The following is a 22,604-nucleotide window of genomic DNA, read 5'->3' as shown; positions in this document are numbered from 1 at the left end:
GTTGTTGTATACAAACATAATTTTAATATTATTTTTATACAATAGGCTTTATTTCATAACACATTAAGTCGTAATAATAATAATAGATTGGATCGACATAATGTTATATAATAACACAATATCATTGTTATTATCGGTACATCGAGTGGGAGCAGTATTAATTGATGCGTCGTGGCTGTGGTGGGAATAGGTACTCGTACAACGCGTATATAGTGACAGCTACAGCAGTGGAGACTGTGGTGATGGTAGTGACGGGATGGCGATACATTTTTACGTCGTGATAATACCGTAATGGTAGTTATATCAAACTGTGCCGACAATTTTTTATTTTTTTTTGCAAACAGGTCCACCGTTCGACTTGCACGAGTCTGATATCACAAAAAAGCTAACGAGAAAAACAACGGAGGTAATATGAAATACGCTTATTACAATGTGCTCCGGCTGGCGGCTATGTGACGCATCGAAAACGCCAAAACTGTACCTCCGGGAGCGGGACCGCCGCGGAGCTCCTTCAGATAAGCGCGGGTGCACGGGGTGGCGTAAGACGAACAACAACAACAACAACAACAACAGCATTATGCGGACAAATCATTAACGGTGTTTGCAGTACAAGGTACAAGTAAATTACGTATATAATATTATTTTCAAAAGTACGTGTCCGTCGTTGGTACTCGCGCGCGGTGCAATCGTACTGAGATTAAAATTTTGGAAGGGGCATGCGCGCACGCGTGCTTCGGCGATATCATCGTCATCATCGACGTCATCGTCGTCGTCATCGATATCGCCTAGGCCGCGGTGCAAAGCACGCTGCATCAATACGGCCGCCAGACGTCCGCGGTCTGCTTGGTGGTGGTCTTGGGCGAGACTGCCGGCGATGCGTCTGCAGCTCCGTCGCGGTCGTCTCCGTCGTCGCCGCGGCCGCAGTCCGCGTCACCCTCGTCCGCGGCGGGCGACTTTTTGGACGACTCGTTCTCGGCCACCGACCCCCCATCGCCGCCGTCGTCGCCCCCGCCGCCGATGCCGTCGCCTGCCGCCTTCTGCGCCGCGGCCGCGGCCACCGCAGCGGCCGTCGACTCGTTGTCGAATATCATCGTGTTGCGTATGTGGCTCAGGTACGGGTTGGGGTACAGCTGAGAGTACAGCCACTGCGTGTGCGGTTGCATCAGTGGCGCGTTCAGGAACAGGCTGAACAGCGACGGCGCGACCAGCGGTACGGGTTGCGTGACGGGCGGCGCGGGCGCGGCCGGGTGATGCGATCGCGGCGACACGGCTGCTCCGGCCGCGGCCATGATGTGCGGCGGCAGCTGAGCGACGGGCTGCGCGGGCGGTGGCGGTCGCAGCTGCGGCGGCGGCGACGGAGGCGTCTTGGCCGAGCGCCGACCACCGCGGTGGTCGTCGTCGGACGCACGTCGCTTGTTCTTGTCGTGTTCGTCGATGCCTCCGCCGCCGTTGTTGTTGTTGTTGTCGTTATTGTTGTTGTTGTTGTTGTTGTTGCTGTTGCTGACTGCTGCAGATGCGGACGCCGTAACGGCCGTCGGTGACAAACGGTCCGCTGCCATCGCCGCCGACACCACAGCACTCTTCTCCGACCGGTTGTCCGCGCGATGTCGCTTGTGGTGATGGTGGTGATGGTGGTGGTGATGCCGCTTGTGCGCGCCGCTTCCGGTAACCGTAGTCAACAGACCCCTGTGACCCCTGATCCCGGTCCTGTGACTTCTGGTCGTCGCGCTATCCACGCTCACGTTGACGCTGATCGGGCCCAACGGCTCCGTCACGGTCCTGGCGCTGCTATTGATGCCATCTGCGAAAACACAATAAATGTCCTGTTAAAATATTTTACGACGGCACCCGTTGGCAGGCGTGTATTTGGTCGATTTGAACCTTTGACGAGTAAGGGACAATTTTCGCATCTCTGCAGAGAGTAGGAATGGACCATATTATAGAAATACTCTATCTGATTTCGTTTCGAAGTACGGAAATGTTAATGACTTAACAAATTGAAAAAACATAATAGTATTAGGTCTATAGTAATTAAAAATGTATTATTACATTAGTCTTGGTTTTTCCTCCGTGTAAATTTATAGGCTTGTAGGTTTTTTTTTTTGAGCGATTTATCGATGAAAATCTATTTTTAGTTTAGTTAATGTCATTATAGTATCTTATGTAATCTCTATGATTAGGTACAATCTATTTTATACTCGAAGACGAAAAAATGCATCTTATCTTTAAAATTAAGTATGGTTATTATTTATTAGTTATTACCTAGGTATATTGTGTGCTTGTTTCCAAACTATCTCAAACAAAGCAATATCGCACGGTAATAAAACTCTCATTTATTATATAATGTACGTATTTTACAGCGTGGCTTCCGTTTTCCTGGTGAAAAGCTCGTCATTCCGGTCTGTTTCAATTGTTAAGATTCACCAGCCCCCGAGGAGTCGATCTCAATTCCGGAAATAGCCTTAACGCGATTCCGGGGTGGCACTTAGTATCATCCCGTGAGAAAAAAAAATTGGATTGAAAATGTCTGTTAACATAGTAATACCTAGGTATTTTTTTAAAACGAACCAATAACGTCAAAGAGAATAATTCGTTTCGTTCGCAATAATAGTGTAAACTAAACGTCGTTACATTTTGTTCTATCACTCTTCTTGTTTTGAAAACTCGAGATTGTTACGCGCGCTAATAAGATACTCTTTACAGTCTATACAATATTATATAATACGACAAAATGTAATGTACCTATACTAGTAAAAAGGAGACGCGTTTTCCTCGCAGCAATTGTCGATGTTTAAGCATAGCTACGCTAAGTGAACTGAGTACCATTGATGATTATTTTTAAACGAATCGTGATGCTTCGTAAAAAAATATATTATATATAGGTCATGTATTCATGTGTAATTGTAAGCACTATTCTTGTATATAATTTATCGATTTATGTTTAATGTTTTAAAAGCGCAACACTACAACTATTATATTGTTGGCGATAGCGATGAGAGTGACATTTTTATAACCCGATATCTTTTATTTATGATACGTTGCATATAATGTTGCCATAACATAATAAAGTTTGATCTCAAACTTATCGATAGTTAATGTATTTACAAAAAATATAGGACGTAAGTATAGTATAACTTTTTGAATGTGGTTTATTGGTGCATTGAGTGTATAATCATGAAATAAAAATACATGCATTACCTGCGCCCGAGTTAATCGTCTGCTGTTGAATCACTTCATTGGTCGTACCATTGTATGGGAAAATGTTGGTGAAGTTCGAGTGTTGAAATGTCGGCGGACCGCAATTATTAGCCAAATACGGGGGATATGCGGTTGATGGTAAAGCTCTGGAAAACGATGTGCCCCATGAATGGGCAAGACCTGCGAAAGAAAACTCCTTATTATTCGCACTGTTTGAATCGCAATAAACGTAATTATAATATTGTAAACACTTGTTGATTACAAAACCTATATTTATTTATATTTTTATTATTAATGAATAGTAATAATTTATGCAACAAGCAATATAATTATTTTTATATAATACCTACAACCTTTATACGGTTTAAATAATTTAATAATAAATATAATTTATTATATTTTATAAAGTTATGTATTATATTTACGGCATAATAATTGTCGTTCACCCGTAGTTCGATATTGCTTTTGTTTTCTAAAACCTTTTTAATAACAGTGTGTGATCACATACTAACTGAACCTCGCGGTCCAATTTTCACAAATACCTCACGTTTAAGTAAAAATATGACGCATGATAATATAAGTAATAGTTTCATGAAATTAAAACATCGCCACTATAACGCTGTGATAATAATTATTATTTAAAGTTGAGCAATACCGACCCAAATCGAGGTGCTTTAGTGCACTGATTATTATTTAAAATTTTATGAGACGGAAACTTGATTAGAGTCAAGATAAATTTTCAATATCATATTCAATAATGTCCTATCGATGTAGTCTGGTTACAAAGTTCAAATATAGTTAAGTTAATAGTTATTATATTTTTTATTCTTCTAAATTGAGTAGGTGTAAGGTGACGTATAGTCTCCTACAATATATAATAATAATCTCTGAATCATTTGTATTAACACCTCAAAACTAATCTATTTGAAAACGTGTTTATAAAACTTAAGCCTTATGACATTTTAAGAGACTACAAGTCACGTTCTACGGTAAAAATATCTTCTTAATAGCGGCCCATAATTTTTTAAAGTAGGTACATTCTTGTTGAAATCCATGTCTTTTTCAGTGAACATGTGACTACATACGGGCTACGGCCCATGTTTTTTTTAATACGTACCTACTAATAAAACTACAAAATATAAAAATAAATATTATATATTATTATTATATTTAATTTTGTTTTATTTTAGCAAAGACGTATTATTATACTGTGGATAGATTAAAAATGTTATTTTTAATTTTTATATTACATTTTAATTATGTGCTTTTTTTTTTTAATTAATATTATACCAATAGAAAAAAATTGTTTGATATTTTTTTCTACAAACTTCAATTTTTTAATTTGAGGTTGTGTCGTTATTAAACAGCCAATGATAATATTATATCATATAATTATATAATGGACTATACATATCTTAAAATAATAAATATCAATCGATCATAACTCAAATGCAGGTAGGTATAACGTAAAAAACAAATCGTACTACATCTCGTATTATATCTTTTAATATTTATCTTGAGACACGCACTTAGTATGAACTATGCAGCCAAAATTTTACACTTATTTCATGTACATTTCATTAATACGTCTGTTAAATTTTAAAATCATTAACAAGACGTACAATAGAAATAAAAGTTCGTGATTGTTATTATTTTATTAGGTACTTTGGACCTCTAGCATCAGCGTCGCTTTATAATGAGATTTATAATTTGGAGTTCGGGACAATTCCCTCCTCCTCGGAGCTAACGAAGAGCAACACCTCTATTTAGTAAATATCATTGACGGAAACATATTTTTAAAGGCGTTAATAAAATAATACATAAAGCATGATACTCACTCGTATGCGAGACTATACAATATTTTGTATTGGTAATAGGTATAGCAAATATTTTATGTAGGTACTGAAACGACACGTTCGCTTATTATGTAATACTAAATGTTATATTATTACAATTTTTATGGTAATAACAATGATAATTATAAAACCTTTTGTGTGTTTCTTCGGTGGCGCTCTCACGAATTTCAACCGCGTGACCTTTGAGGTGTTTTCAAAGGGTTAATTTAATTTTGCCGCCACCGACTATACGACGACGTTATCAGTTACGAAAAGGGTTGGCAGGCACTTATTATTAAAAGGTCGCGCGGAGGGTAGATACGCGCCAAGAAACGGCCGGAGGAACAGCGCGTGCTGCAAGAAGGTGATATTTACGCGAGCGGCGACGGTGGGCGGTGGCAGTTTAACTTTTACAAGCGTCAACACATAAAAGGGCCCCGTCCGGAATACTGCTGCACACCGTGTGTATAAATATATATATATATATATATACATTCACCGTGCCGATGGGGTTAAGGAGAGAGGGGTTGAAGGGGAGAGGGTTGCAAAACCCTTTATTATGTTGACAGCGGTGCACCTTTTGTGTTAAGCCGTCAGCGCGCAGTGTATATATGTATATTTACATTCACCCTTAACATCAGCCGTTCAGCGTTACTATATAATATGTTATATAATAAATATATATATATATCGCCGCCGTGCACCCGTTCGCACTAATTACATCCACTCAAACAGCTTTTAATTTTAAAACGCCATAACCAAGCCTCTCCTGCCGCCGCCGCCGCCGACCACACGTCATCACCGCCACCCGTAATCTTCCTCTACACGGCCGCGGCGTTCGGTAATATATTATATGTTAACTGTTAAGCTGTAAAGGTATATATATATATATAGAGAGAGATAGAGAGAGATTTATACTTATATACTCGACACACGAATCGCGCGTTTTAATCGAATGTCATGACGTAAGATAAACCTGCAGCTATAATATTCGAGTCTATCAACCGCACCACGTGAAAATTTAGATTCTTTTAGAAAATTTACCGAAAACGATGACTCGACTTTCATTCCTACGACAGTTTTTCGAACCGGTAACGATCACGGCGTGAACCATAAATGTTGGTTTCTGGACGTGAAGTTTACAAGACGACGCGCGACGAGTAAGTCGTCGTGATAAAATATATAGCAAAAATAAATGAAAATAAAAATAACGATATAATAACGTGCAGTCTCGCGCGGGGTCACGTTGGCGCGCGTATATATTATAACAATATTATGTAGTGCTGTAGCAGTAATACGGTGCGGCGATAGTACATAATATTATAGTCAGTTGTAGTTGACGTCGCTATACGGACGTCCGACTCGGCGCGGGACCGGCGGACGACGAGTGCGGCCGGAAGAGCGGAGCGAGAGACGGGCGAGAGAAAACGAGAAAGAACGAGAGGAAAGGGGATAGGGCGCGTTAAAAGAGAGCGAGAGAGCGTCCGCGCGCGCTTTCGTGTGCGGGCGGCGGCGACGAAAGAGAGGCGAAAAGAAAACCGACGAGAAACCTACCGCTGCCGCCGCCGACGCGGGTCGCGGGTGTTCGGCGGCTGCGGTGTCGGCGGTGGCGGTGACGTCACCCACGGTGGGTTGGTTCCACCGGCTTGCGGCACACCCCATTGGCTCTCCGCAAAGCACACCGCACCGTCTGACCGACGACGACACCGACACCGACACCGCCAAACCGAGAGCGAGGCGCGCTGCGGACTGCGGGCGCGCGCGTTAACCTACATTCCGTCTAAACGTCTCCCTCCACCGCCACCGCCCGTCGACGATGCGCCGGCGGCGGAGGCCTCGTTCCCGGCCGATCGCGACGCGTCCTCCACCGCCGGGCGCCCGGCCGACACCGCGCAGCGCAGTGGCACCTATAAGTCGCTATACCTCCACGCGAGCGTGGTGTGCATGCACGCGCGGCGCGTACGGGGAGGAGGTGATGTATTTTCCAATTTTCCAATAAACGTATCGCGTATAACATGAGACATCCTGCACGTCACACGACGCGTTAATATAATTTATAATATAGGTAGGTACCTAATGAGCATCGCCCCGGCGACGACGACTTTTCCGCAAACGACACATAGCTGCAGGAGCCTGCACTGCATGCGGGATGTTTAAAAATTTCGTTTTAAACGCGTTAACGGACGCACCGTGCGCGGGGTCGGGGGGCGACCGTTTCAAAGGCGATTTTTAACACGTCTTGCGAAAACTTTTCTTCGACCGTCACACCTCCCACACGGGTTATTATTGTTGTTGTTGTTATTACGTTATTATTATTATGATACCTACGTACATTATCGTAACGTAATATATTATATTACGTGTACCACGTCGCTATACGATGTCATATATATATATATTATATAAATGTTATTTTTTTTTTTTTAAGGTGACGAGTTTTTTGTTTTGTTTTGTTTTTGCGTTTGTCGTGCGATTGTATAAAATGTACGTTGTTTATACAAATATACCATTATCCTCATGTCGTATTCGTCGTATTTGTCGTTAAACTATCGCTGTGAAAATAATGCATCTTCTATTGAATACAACACACGATTACTTAATTATTGTAATAATAAACCGTTTGATTGTTATGGGATAAGTGTGTGGTATTAACCAACGGTCGGCCGTACAACTATACCTATGAGAAATATTATTATTGTTGGTCGCGCCCATGCATGTGTTTTATATTATTCGGAAGAATTTTTTTTTTTTTTTTTGTCATTACCTCGCAATGACGAATAATAGCTCGAAAATCGCTTTTTTGCCCCGTTGTTAAAATTATCTCTCGACGTTATCGAGAATTTTCGTTATTCATTCTAACGACGGGGACTATCGTTATAATAATAATTCGAATTATTTCGCATCCAATGGAATACATTTGTTAGTTTTTCCTGAAAAATATAAATACTAAAATACCATAAATTTTCACTACAATGACAATTCTCTGATTTTGTTTTCTCTCTAAATAGCGTTCGTTAATAAAAATTTCATAGAATTGTTCTCGCTTTTGCAAACGGAGAAAAGAAAAGAAATAACGCTGTAATATATGTTCAATATTAAAGAAAATAGATATTAAACGATACGTATTTTGCAAAGGTGAGTAAGAGTATTCATCTATATATATACTTTTATAAGTAAATATAATACATTTTTTTAATTATGATTTTTTTTTTTTTGCTTCATAACTTTGTGGTAAAAGTTAAAATTAGGAAGTGCATATTTTCGAATATAAAACGAATGCACCTATAATATTTGAGAAAAAATAATATAACGAGTTTTTTAAAAAAAGCTGTTGATATGTCAATTAAAACTTGTTAGGTTTTTACTTACTCTTCACTTTTATACTAAAATAAAATTGGACTATAAAAAAAATTATAAATATTATAATATTTTATAGATTAAAATCCTGCGTAATATCAATACTTACATTTTATAGTTGTGTAGACATTTCAGAATCTATGTAACTTTAAAGTTAAACCATGATTTTTAAAACAGTTTTTTACCTAAATATATAATTATTGTTGATATAGATTGCATTTATTGCGATATTAACAATAAAATATATATTTAAAATGGAGATAACATAAAAAACGGATTTATAGTGTTATAATAAATTTTCTATTAAGATGCTTATCAAACATATATACTAAAATATATACTTAAGTATTTTATATAAAATATAAATTTTGATGCAGGTACAATAGTGTCAAGTATTCATATTGAAAATTTATGGTTCATCCATTAAAATACCAAATACGCTATAGTGTGGTTAGATTGGAATGATTGATATAAATATTATTCCTGTAATCATATTTATAGGTATAATTAAATTGCATACCCATATGTATTATTCAAATTGTAGTTTGGATTAGATTATTCTTTGACTTTATAAATGTATACATATAGATACAAGAATAACACAGAAGATGAAATGAATAAAAAATAAAATTTTTTTCTTTAACAAGTTATTATTCTAAAATTATTTTTTAGACTGTTATAGATTAATAGATCGAGTTCTATTTTTTGCAATTAATTATTTTTATCTATGGTTAAATACTTGTCATTAATTCTGAATTTTTTTTCGATTTTTTTGTGTATGACAAAAATGTATACATTTATTTCACTTTTTGTTTTCATTGAATTCTGTGTTTTTTGTATGATTATTTAAACTGCCATTTATAATTTTTTTTAGATTTTATTGATTGTACACAGCAAATTGAAATATGTAATATTTGCGTACCTAATATTGTTTACGGAAAGAAAAAAATGGTTAAAACATCGATGGGGGAGTGTGATTATTCGAATTAGTTTCCTTATTGTGTTTAAATAAGAAGTATTGTTAAAAAAAAAACAAAGCTTTCCCCCTCAAATTCACCCAAATCTCCGTGGCTTATAGTACACGCATTAAATAACTTAGTGTTTGCGTATTACAGCTATAAAATCATTTTGATAAAAAAAATAAATAAATAAATAAACACTACATAGGCTATGTATTTAAAACCAATAATTCGTCTACGTATACAATATTATTAAATCGTTATATTGACATTTTATTATGCCTATTTTTAGTATTATCTATGTACCTACGTTTGAACGGCTTTATTGCAACATTAGGTACGCCACTTGTCGATGGAAGTATTTTGTATAAAATCAGATATAAATTAACCGCAGCGACTGACAGAGAACGATATAATATAATATATATTATATTATACATGTGCCACGCACCATAGGTAAACGTTATAATAATAAATGTATAACAAGTTGTTATACAGCTCATACTTGCATACTCATAATACAGCAACCGTCGGAATACTGACACCAGGAAACGTTCTTATATATATTATATTATTCGTGCGTAGACAATAACGATGTAGTGACATCGTCAACGGTTTTGGACCTAAAGGACGGAATATAGTCGTTTTAAGTCTGATGATATACGCGTGCGTGCGATATTCTATATATGTATATATATATACACATTGTATATTATGCGCGCAGTTCGGGTTCCATATAATGTGCTACTGAGGCGGTAGAGCGAAGGACCTAAGATTAAAACAGTCCCTTAAGGGCAACAAAGAGATTACACACGCACGAGCTTTCGAGGGATGGAAGGGCGGAGGATGATCGACGGTCCGCTCGTGTGTAATACGAGCACTGCATCACCACGTGTTGGCCGGACAGCGACTAATGAGACCGACGTTTCGGCTCTTTAAAACCAACCCTTTCTCTTACCGGACATTCTATATAGGTCCACCGTACCCGACGGTCCGTTTCCTCTCATCTCAAACGCATTCATTTGTCGCACCCCACACACCCTCTCAGCGGCCCAGAGCGGGTTAGCTGCAACACACCGCTGATCGCCGTGTATACCTACGCAGCATATAACATATTTGTAGCATACAGTAGTTGCGGCCGACTGTGACTTTTAATTAAACGAGCACAACAAACGACGAGCAAGTTCAAACGAGTTCTGAATGTGCATATTTTTCGTGTGCGGTGTATACGACGGCGCAGGTAAACTGTACGCATAGACGCATCGTTACCATATATCTACGTTGTCAGTTTCTCGTTTCTCGGGTATGACAACAATGGTTTTGGTGATTTAAATATTAAAGTATGAAATACTCCAAATTTTTATGAGATGCGAAAATTAATATATATATATATATATATATATATATATGTATAATATCGAATATAATAATTTCGCAAGCGAAATCCTAAATATTTATCTCGGTCAGAATAGAATAACGACAATATTAACTGTAATTAGTATTTAGATAATATTATTTATTCATACAAATTTATAAATGACTGATAAAACGTACATATTTTTCTTTTTTTCAAAGGAAATTTTTACCATTGTGAAAAACGCGTTCATTCGGATTGTACACACATTATAATATCATGTTATTTTTAGTTGTACACTCAGTAGATGGAGATCACTCGTGATTGTGGTCATGGTCATCCGTCATATTAAATTAAATTTGATAAAGCGCTGTATTAATTATTACATTATGATATCATAATATTATTACGTAGCACCTTCCTCCACAAAAAAAAAAAAGTCGAGTCCAATTCGTGTATTGTTTTTCGTGCGTATTGTAAGACGTAAATTAAAACAAAATCTAGTTTTATATCGTTTACGACATTAAACACGTCCGATTCGGAAACGTACATACACACACATATATATATGTGTTACTTTAATTTATTATTCAAATGGCAGTATATATTATATACTATTTCGTTATTCGTTTTTCTCCAAACAGATTTTCTTCTCCCCCCCCCCCCCCCCCGCAGCGCTAACAGAACCGTCGTCATTATTATACTCGACAGTGCGTACGCGTTTGTGTGATTCCGAAACGGTTTTACACGCGTGCAATAAAACCCTCGTTTGAAGTATCGACTTACACGTTACACACCTATATACTCACAAGTATACGTATGTATATATATCGTCTTCAATATGAGGTGGAAATTAGATTTGTAGCTCGACTAAACGGTCGAGGGTCGTACTGACGTCTTACCCCTACACCGTGTGTATGTGTACAGTGCACAGCACACGCGGTATCACGTATACATATTATTATTATTATTATTATTATTATTATAGACATAGTGCGCACATACATATACCGACCGACGACGGTTAAGACTTGGCCGACGCGCGCGTGACAATATTTACACGTAGGTGCACTCATATACGTACGTATACATATACAATATACATATATTATGTATATGGTTCGAGGGGTTACGTTAACTGCAGTGGGACGCGAGTACAAGGGGCGAGTGAGCGAACAATATTCTTTTTTTTGCTTCCCCGTCATCATCTTTACAATATGTTAAAAAATAAATAATAAAAAGTAAAAAAGCTCGTAAACTTGTGTATGCTACTAACTGCGCCTGCAAAACAGTGTGTGTTTGTATGTATGATATATATATATATATTACGTGTTATCATACACGGAATGTCTTACGTTGTTTGTTGTCGTCGGCGTATACGCTACAGTGCACGCGCCCTCCCGACTATATTAGACGCCTGCGTTATTATAAGTGACATCGCATAATAAATACAATATTCTTCTATACGAGTATATTATATTGTGTACGGTTGGCTTTATAGACCGTCTAAAGTTTATAATGATTGGCTTAACTAATACGACGAGTGCCCGATGGAAATTGGTGAAAATTTTACGCTGAATTTTTAACATTTTTCACATAAATGAGCTAGTTTTACAAAGTAATAATTTTTTTATATTGGCTACATCGTCATATCCTATTAAAATCAAACGTGTAAACGAAAAACCATTTTTTTTATTTCGTCTGCGGGTTAAAAAAACACACATACACAATAAATAATAATACTATCTTCAAAAAAAACTATTTTAACAGGGACTGTATACTTAGTGAAACACCTTGTTTATATATATATATATACGTAAAACGCGCGTCGTCTGTCATCGTGTACGCGCTAAAGTAGAAATCGTATTTAGATGATTTTGTATTTTCTTTTCACCGAACGTATGCCTAACTCTAATACACGTACGGTGTACCCATATTGGACATAAATGTGTATATACGCGTTGGCAAAGTTCGAAACTGCATTATTATTATTATTATTATATTATTGTAACGGCGCGGCACACGTGTACGCAGTTAATAATAATAATAATAATAATAATAATAAGACTCACGAGACGAGATCGCAGTCGAATTATTATTTTTTTTTTTGTTTAACAATATTTTCCCTTTTCATATATGTTTTTATTTGTGTTTTTTATTTTATGAAGGGGAACTTCGGGTGCGAATCTTCGAAATTCGACTTCGATCACTAATCACTGGTCCATTCGAACCTGTCCGGTACGTTACACGGTACATCGTAAATCGTAATTGTGTTATTTTCGACTGACCTAACTAAACTAATATACGTGCAAAAAAAAAAACCGCTATCACGACGAAGGACCGCCGCACGAGTCGTTATTTTTGTATCCGCGATGACGGACGTCTGCGATCTTCCGATATAGGTATTATTATGAGACGTGACTATTAATAAACGCTGAAACCGATGCGTGTGGAATTTTGGAACTGTACCAGCGAAATACAATGGTAAAAAAGTAATATCGAATCGTAAGACGCGCGAAAAAAAAAATTTAATCGCCAAAATCCCGTCGACGGCGGCGCAACCCTCAACGCTCGTTATTGCGCACGCGATAATAACAATATTAATATATTAATAGTGTGCGTAATATTATAATGTGTTACTCCCAGCGGTATCTGGCGGAGCCCTGCTATCGCCGCCACATGTGGTTACCGTCGTCTATTTTCCCGTTAGATTTCGCCTACTCTTTTCTCTATGGCAGTCGTCCCACCGCAGTGCCGATGAAATCCTTTGAAAGCTGATCCGTTTAGATTTTCGATCGAATGACCGTGATTTTTTTTTTCTGCTTGGTTTTTCCACCGTTTGTTTGTCGTGGAAAAATCCAACGCCCGCCGACCTACGGGGAGTACAACACGCGAGAACGCATCGCGCCCCACCGAATTAACCCATCATCCGTCCATTGCATTACATAAATTAATACAATATTAACGATGTTTGAACACCGACTGCTGCTGTATAGCATCGAAAAACTTTTCATAAAAGTGTAACGAATGGCCACAAAACCAATCGTTAAACGATAATACATTACATTAGATCAGTAGTGTGATATTCGATACATCATTTATGTACTACAATAGTTGATATTATAGGCTAAGGCTTTATTGAGGTTTCTGTATCCAATAAATTAATGCTCATCATCGTTATTATACGTAGGTATTATAAATTAGTATTCCGAATAATTCGTACGGTCTAAAATTAAATCAAATATTTAATTAATTTCAATACGTTAAGGTCGTGTGATAATATTATTATAATATTGTAAAAATTCTCGTATTATATCGCATTACAAAAACCTATTACATGACGTATAATGTACATTTCGTTGTTGTCTGAAGTTAATAACAAAGTATTAATGTAAAAGAAAAAAAGAGTTAGTTTGAACGTTAGTGGCGCCGATAAATGATGAGAAGTGATGACATTGTTCTTTTCGTTTTAATAGAGAGACATTTTATGTTTTTAAATGCATATATTTAAATATCATTTTTTGATGATGACTTTTTTGCTATTGCAGCCTATTACCATTTTATTTTTAAACTCGATTACTAAAGCAATTTTTAATATTATTTGTCAAGATTTTAATTTGAAATAAGTCGTTACTGTTTTAATTGGTTTATAATTGTATGTTATTTGGAAAGATTACGATGAATTACTAAAACACATTTACACGCTTTTATTTAAGAACAGTTTATTTAAATACTACTGAAATAATTATAAAATCAACTGCTGAAAACGATGTTGGTAACTATTGTATTTAATATTTAAACCTTATACAATACCTATACGTAATTATTTATAAACTATTTGAATATATTTTTTGTGAAAAAAATTAATATTATATTCAAATAACTATTTTATATGTTAAAAAATAAAAATATATGAAATGCTAAAATTAACTATTCGTATTAAACTTAACGTATATTTAAAAAAAAACTGTATTTGTTTTTCATTGTAGAAACTTTTGATTCACAATAATTAAACTCGTAATTAAAAAAAAAAAAAAAATTCATTTAAAAAAATAATCAAATCATCAATGGACTGATAAACCAAATTTAAATGTCCAATTAGGTACTATACTTACTAAATTTAAACTAAACTATAATTGAATGTATTTTAAATATAATTTGTACAATTTGTACAATTTGATACTCAATTTTGAATAAGGGTGATTAAAAATTATTGTTTATTAATTAAAATATCACTACTTTAGTTCAAAAATACCTACTTAATGTGTCATTGAGTTATTAAATTGTATTGTATAGTGCCATAAATAAGAATATTAAAAGTTTAACAAAATAATATAGCTTACACATATGCAATATGCATAGGTATAAATTACCACGTTATTATTGATTGTACAATTTTTAAAGAAATACTTTTTCAGAAGTTGTATTTATATTTTACACTATATATTGATTTTACATAAATTTGATTCTTTCAATGAGATTTTATTATAAATTATCATTAAATTCTTAATTTACTTTAAGAATATATTGATTAAAATTTAAATTTTTTACAAAAACAGAAATCCATGTATCATGACATTACCGATAACTTACCTTACATATACATAACACACTATCACACTAATTTACTATAATGTTATATTCGAGTTACAAAGATAAAAAAATATAATCTTTTAAATAGTATTAAAAATATATTATATATTAAAGGTATTTTTTAATTAAAATAAGATTTGATAATGAGTGTAATAATAAATTAATGATTTTTTTTTCTATAGGTTAATTTTTACATATAATATTATATAAGTGCCTACTTAATAGACTATCATTATAATATTAATTACTGATTCTTAATGATTAACTCATGTTAATTAACATGAGTTAATCATTAAAAAATAAAATTGCGTTAGATATACTGTGTAATGTATCTGTTTAAGTGACTATTTAAATTTAAAAGAATAAATAAATAAAATCATTTCAGTAGAATAATAACTTTTTGAAAAACATTTCATAGTAATTTAACAAGTTTAAAAAATAATTACCTGACAATTTTAACGGCAATTCTGCTATTCTATTGGGATCCAATGGTGTGCCGAACGGGAAAGGTCTAGGTCCAAAGTGAAAAGGATGAAACCCTTGGTTTCCTGCAAATGAATTAAATAATAGGCCTAATACCCAATTTAATTTGATAATTTATCAAGAATAAGTGTGCATCAATTTACTCACTGGTTTTTGACCTCGGCTCTCTGGGTCCATCTACTGTGACTTTGATGGCTTTGGAATAAGTTGCTACTTGTGGTGGACAGGAATTCAACATTATAGTCAGCGTAAAACTTTTTCCTGCAAATAAAAAAAAATATTTATAGTAAAAAAAAAAAAAATAATAATAATGTACTAATTCGGTATACTTTTTAGCATTATATTAAAACAATATTTTTATAGGAAAAAAATATACGATATATTATAATATGTATTATAGGATGTTGATCTTATGGACTTAATAACTGTATTTTAACCCTGAAATTTAAAGTATATTTTGTACAACGTTTATTCGTTAAATACTATTTCCTAGAGTGCCTTTTCAATAAATTATGTACCAATAGTTTGGCAATATTTTGTTTCAATAATGTATTATTTAGTATTACAATTAAAATGCACGAATGCCTAAATCAGTATATTATATTATATACGTATAACGATATAATAATTTATGCTGTTTTAATATTTTAATACAATTATACTTATTTACACAATATTTATTGCTCAATTATTAATAAAAATAATACGATATTAAAATAAATTATGATTATGATAACTGTATTACATATATAATCTAAGAATTTTTACTGCGATAAGCTATTGAACGTTAAAATGGCTAAAATTACTGATGTTTTTATAACAATACTTTAAACGTGGTTAGATATTATGAGAAAAAAAGTACCGACAGATATAATAAGAAAAAATATTTATAGTAAAAATGTAGACATGTAGGTAACTTCGGTTCTTTGTATTTTGTTTCGTCATAACAACTAGTGGACTCTAAATGATCAGTGTATTGTATTCAAGTTTATCTATAACATAACTGATTTATATCTTGAGACGCATGTTATATCCGATTTAATCGACTTTTAGTTTTTACCCACTCGAATTCATATTTTAGTGCACAGGGGCAGGGTACAGATATATATTAAAACAAGAACTCAATTAAATTAATTTAATTATCATAATATAATAAACAAATTTGGTTTTGGGGAATTTAGTAGGTATAAGGAAAACAGAAAATTCGTCTTTATAGTTAATGAAAGATCTTATTTCTTTTAGGAGCACTTAAATCTGATAAATATCATATAAACCTTTAAGTGTTAAATAACTAAGCTCCACTAAGAATTTTTTTTCAAATAATAGGTAATACGAAATATATACTCATAAGACGAGCAAACCAAGAAATTAGTAATATGCTACATCATGTAGTCTATATTATGGTGTCCGTTAATTGTATTATTGAATGAATAATTTTATTATTTCGAAAGGAGGAGTAATGGGGTTTTCAAAACCATGTATATTTACTAGGAAAATGACAAATAGCATTTTATCAAATCTAACAACATTTAATTATTTCATCAAAAAACACATAATAAATAATTAGAACATGGTTGACATAATATATATATTGTATTATGCATAAGTATGTAAGACTGGAAGTCCGTTCTTATAAATATAAATGTGTGAAAAACCATGATTGATAGTGTGTCACAGTAACCATTTACTTATGTTATAACACTTATAACTATTTTTTTATGAAAATATATTAAAGCGAATGCTGAATGGTTTTAAATTTCAAGCTTGTGTTTTTGAAGAAATCATACATAATATACACTATTTAAGAAGTACATAATAAACATTTAAACATTTAACAAAATAATTTATTGTGCCGTATTTTAAGAATGTTTTATTTGTTTAAATTAAAATACTATATTTTAGAGATTTATTATAATCATAACTTATGAGTTATAAGTTTATCACTGATCCGTCTTTATTATTAATCAGTATTTTTTGTATAATTCGAACCATTTTCGGTACACAATTCATCGTTATGCAAAATATCGTGTATTTTAATTTAAATTAGAAAATATTTTATTTTAAAATTAATTAATAAAAACAAATAAAAAATATTTTTATAAAATCAACTGCAGAAACGTAAATAAAAAAATAAAAATTTTTTCTTGGTTTGTAACTAGGAAAATTGTTAATTACACTTTCTTAATAATTTTTTGATACAGGTTATATCACTTTTGACTTAAAAACGGCTAAGGTGTTTAAGTTATAACTGTTATTATACAATATATCATAATATGATATAACATTATTAATTATACAATTTATAAATGTATGATATTAATTATAGAAAATGGAGTTATAAGAGGTTCAAAACAATGAACATTTAAAAATAAATTATAAACTCTAGAACCTTCCCACAATTACTTCATCTAAAAATAGTCCTGCTCGTTATTAGTAAAATAACTCAAGATCCTAAAGTATTGGAGTAAATTAGAAAATTGCTAACGACAATTAAAATTAAATTGGTCTGTTTTACAGTAAAACATACATTTATACAATTTTTAATACCTAGTAATAAAATATATTTACAAGTTATAAAATATGGATTATAACCAAAACAGATTTTATAACAATTTTTACTACATAGACATAAATATTTAACAAAATCGAATAAACTTTTTGAACACCTAAATATCATTTGTAGCATTTCAAAACATTAAGTACATACAAAAATTAAATTTAAGATAAATCACTAATAAATACATATTATACAAAATGAATCTCATATTGATGAAATAAATAAATATAACATTGCAATCTGCTATCAGAACCTTTTTAATTGGTACAATGTTATTATGATTAAGATGAAGAAACATTGAAGTATGCATTTCGGCAATATATTTAAGTAATTAGGTCTGATAATTGTGTCAATAAAAAAGAGCGTTAAAAAGCAAAATAATAATAATAAAATAAATTTTCTGTTTCAGGTATCTATTTACAATCAATTATTGAATATCTCGAACAATTAGTCCGCACTTAAAATTCATCCATAACAACAAGAAAATATACCTAAATATATAATAAAAATACTCAATATTGTATTTAAATCTCTAAAAACTTGTGTTTTATTTTTAATTAATTATAATATTGTATTTGATTCTAGCGTGTCCAAAGACGATTTTGAATACAAACCAATTATTATCATTAGCATGACCACTAACCAATTATATACATACATTTCAGTCGCTTCTCCTTATAATTTATAAAAGATTAAAGGCAAACTTGTGTTTTTTACGAAGGCTGATGGATGAACGTATATTAATGCTCCTTCTCTGCTCTTCTAATTAAATTTTAAAGTCCCTTCTTGTTTCACACGCGTCCCCTTGTTGTTTTTAATATACCTACCAGTTCATATTACTTATTACGGTTGGAACTATCTCATCCAAAGAGTGATTGTTAGTGTTATTAATGAGCAAATCCATTCATTTTGTTAGATTTTTTTTTCTTTTTTTATTTACTCATTTATATTTTTACTAGTTTATTTAAAATGTGTTACATTAGTTTGTTATGATAATTAATTTTCATGAGTTTTGTAATTATTTTGTTGAATATAATGGCATTTTATTGTATTACTGTTTATAAATAAATAAAGATGTTCATATATAAATATTATTTAGTTTAAATATGAAATTTTATTTTAATTAACTAAATAAATAATAATGTAATAACAAGTTACAACAATATTATATACCTACTATTGATAAATAAAAGGCAGTGTAAATGTTCCGAAAACATATTATAAATAGCATGGCACGGCAATAACTATTAATTGTTAAAAACATTCCAGTTGGAGTGTTAAATTATTATTGTCGAAGGGGAAAGACAAACGCGTTATTACTGTTACGTATAAATACGTATTAAGACAAACGGCAACACGTCCGGGAGATAACCATTAAACATAATAGAATGTGTGCAGCTTCACGGTTTTTGGTGGAAAACGTGTGATAATTGCGTGTAAACAACCATAAACTGACTTTAACTTTTCTCGGGAAATTAACCGACAAGGATCAATTATTGGGGAGGTAACGAACGCGGAATACTGCCGCGGAAGCAGTCACCACCACCACCATCGGTCTCATTATTGCAGCGGTCTACAAACAACTACTTCGCGCCGAAATGATTAAAACGGAAACAAGGGTTAAGAAGTTTTTAACGAAAGGCGATTAATGCCGCGAGTTTGTCGACGTGTGTTAATATTATAATTTATGTACAATGTTGTAAAAATAATAAGGCAACGATCTCGTTTCGTCAGACAATATATTAACGGGATGTTAATTATTCACCGGTAATAATATTGTAATATCGCACTACGTGCGTATTTTTATTTAATAATAGTGGTACATAATAACGACATTATTGCCACGGTAAGCCCCAGTTTTTGGAAAGCGATAAATTTAGGCGCACGCCAGATTTAAAAAAAAAAAAACCGTGTTCTCACAACCCTCCGGTTCGCTTTAAAACGTGTATATGAGCTGCCGACGGGGGTAAAGGAAAAAAGGGATAACGTCGAATGCCCCAAAAACTGGATTGAGGGTGGCAGCGGCAAGGCACCGTTGTTACGATTTACACGACGGTGCGTAGGCCAATTTGTCATCATTGCTCGCGGGGTTAAAAAAAAAAAATCCTCGGGGAATGAAGCATGACGAAATGCCGAACCTCGTCTACGACCTTTTATATACGTATTTTTCTCTCTTCCCCCCGATACGCGTACAGTGCCATACCCTCGCCGTCCCGCGACGTTATATTAAAACGCCGAAACGTTTAAGTCGGCATCGCGTATTTATTACCGTTTGATTCGCGACGCCCGTTGTACTGTATGTATATGACGTATAGGCGTGTATATCGTATAATACATATATATGTGTTACTACGGTGTTTCGTGTCGCGTTCAATTCTCTCGACGAGATGTCATTTGATATAGTTAATACGCACTGTCGGCCCCAAACGGACTGTAATAAAGCGACTCGATCGAACGGGTATCTGGTACACACACACACACACACACACACACACAAGTTTCCGAATTGCCTATACGAGACGCCGGCTCACGCCGGGCGGTTATTACGACGCGGTTTACGAGTTTTCTTCGTCAAAAACTCGAAATTCTCGCCGTAAGTCGTCGTCACACCACGGTTACCGTCGTAATCCAAAAACCAACCCCGTCATAAATGCGAAAAAAATATAAAACCAAAAACCGTTTACAAAAACAACGACGGACGGCTAACGTCGTCATATTCTAAAATACGAGTATAAGATAGAGGAAAGCCGCGGTGATATTTTTATGCTATCGTCAAATCAATATACGGACTGACGTACCCAATCGTAATCGGAACCGGTTTAACCAACGAACCGGACAATTATTGTGGATTGGGCAATCTACTTTCTGGTGTAGTACACGAGCGCAAAAGTAGTGATATAATAATTATGTTTATTACTGACCACAGTGTTTAGCTGCGTTAATCAAAGCGCCAAATTCGTATTAATTTATTTGTTTTTTTTTTTTTTTTTTTTTTTCAAAAACCGCGGATTGCGCCCTCGCGGCGTAGTGCGCGAAGTCGCCTATTGAACCTAAGCCGCTCTAAACGAAAAAAAATAATGAGATAGTGTCACGCGACATTACTGTCGCATCGCTCACCTCGCCCGGATCGACCGACGAATCGCAAATCGTTGAACTTGGCCACCTGGTTCTTCATGAGGGCGGTGCAATTGCGCAGCTCCGCGCAAAAGTTCTCATCGTTGCCGGCACGTATGGTGACCGGCGTGCCGTCCGGCACCTCGCCCAGCGCCACCACCTTGAACGCCACCGGAAGCGTCTTGTTGGACCGCCAGTGCGTGGGCAGCACCGTGCACACGACGTGCGGGCAACCGGTGCGGACCAGCTCGCCGGGATGTTCGGCTAGCAGACTGTCCAACGTCCGTTCGGCCAGCACGTCGGCCTTGAGGAAACCGTCGCGGTTCCTCATGGGTTCCGACAGGTGCATGTTGTTCGATGCGCGAGACGAACGTAATACAAAATATTAAGAGTATAAAAGAGGAGAAAAGACGAAGAGTCAAACCGCGAGCGGCCGCGACGAAGACGAAGAATAGGAAGTCGAAGGCTGCGGCGGCGACGACAACGACGACGGCGACGATGACGACGACGGTGTTGCGGCGGCCGCTGCTGCGGTGTGCGTGTCGTCGGGGACGGGCGGACCGGCGCGACTGACTGTTAAAAAAGCGTTTTTTTTTCGCGGCCGGTTCGTCGGTCGGAGGTTGCGGCCGCCGTGGAGCTTTGGTTTACCGCCGTTGGCCGCGAAGGAGGACGGGGCCGGCGGCGGAAGGTGTTCGCGCCCCGCCGTGGGCGGAGTTTGTTGCGTGCGTGCGTGTGTCTGTGCTGCTCTGCGGAAGACCGCGCTGGCCCGAGTCGGTGGCGGCTGTGACGGCGGTGGCGGTGGCGAGGCAATAAGAAACGGAAGAAGGAAAACGATACGCGACAGCGGTGACGGTGGGCGGCGGTGGCGGCGGTGGTGTCTACATATAATACGATATACTTATACGCGTATACGAGAAAAGAGTGGGCGGCCGCGGAGGGGAGGTGGTGGTGGTGGTGGTGGTGAGAAGAATAACGAGAAGAAGAAGAGGCGGGAGAAAAGAAAACGGGGGCGCAAAGAATGTCGGAAGAAAAAGAAAACGGCTGCAGTCGGGGGACGGCCGCCGCGGTGGCGGTACGGGGTGGTTACGCCGTCGCCGCGGCGGCGTGTGGCGTCCCGCCGACGCATGCTTAGCGGCGGCGGCCGTAGCCTGTTG

The 22,604-nt window shown here is 35.5% G+C and overlaps 1 protein-coding gene across 2 annotated transcripts; it reads right to left on the bottom strand.

The window, feature by feature from the left end:
* Positions 1 to 319: 319 nt before the first annotated feature.
* LOC112597377 (protein lozenge-like) lies at positions 320 to 22,177 on the bottom strand. Of its 2 annotated transcripts, none has more exons than XM_025343404.1 (5): positions 21,454 to 22,177; positions 15,927 to 16,040; positions 15,743 to 15,868; positions 3,199 to 3,378; positions 320 to 1,801 (listed from the first exon to the last, which is right to left on the bottom strand). In XM_025343404.1, exons 1-5 carry the CDS (start codon positions 21,797 to 21,799, stop codon positions 813 to 815), a joined length of 1,755 nt encoding a protein of 584 aa, XP_025199189.1. In that variant the 5' UTR covers positions 21,800 to 22,177; the 3' UTR covers positions 320 to 812. The 2 variants fall into 2 exon arrangements, with proteins under 2 accessions (XP_025199189.1, XP_025199190.1); XM_025343405.1 differs by having other exon boundaries at positions 15,743 to 15,844.
* Between the last annotated feature and the right edge of the window lie 427 nt (positions 22,178 to 22,604).

This window comes from Melanaphis sacchari, unplaced genomic scaffold (genome assembly GCF_002803265.2).
Source record: "Melanaphis sacchari strain LSU unplaced genomic scaffold, SCAv2.0 Contig40_pilon_pilon, whole genome shotgun sequence".
Lineage (NCBI taxonomy): Eukaryota > Metazoa > Arthropoda > Insecta > Hemiptera > Aphididae > Melanaphis > Melanaphis sacchari.
This window is presented reverse-complemented; position numbering and strand designations above follow the sequence as displayed.

Coding starts and splice junctions, on each gene's coding strand:
- LOC112597377 (XM_025343404.1), bottom strand. CDS start 21,799: ATGCACCTGTCGGAACCCATGAGGAACCGCGACGGTTTCCTCAAGGCC. Junction 16,041..21,453: donor CGTCGGTCGATCCGGGCGAG/GTGAGCGATGCG, acceptor TTTTATTTGCAG/GAAAAAGTTTTACGCTGACT. Junction 1,802..3,198: donor GACGATTAACTCGGGCGCAG/GTAATGCATGTA, acceptor GTGTTTTCGCAG/ATGGCATCAATAGCAGCGCC.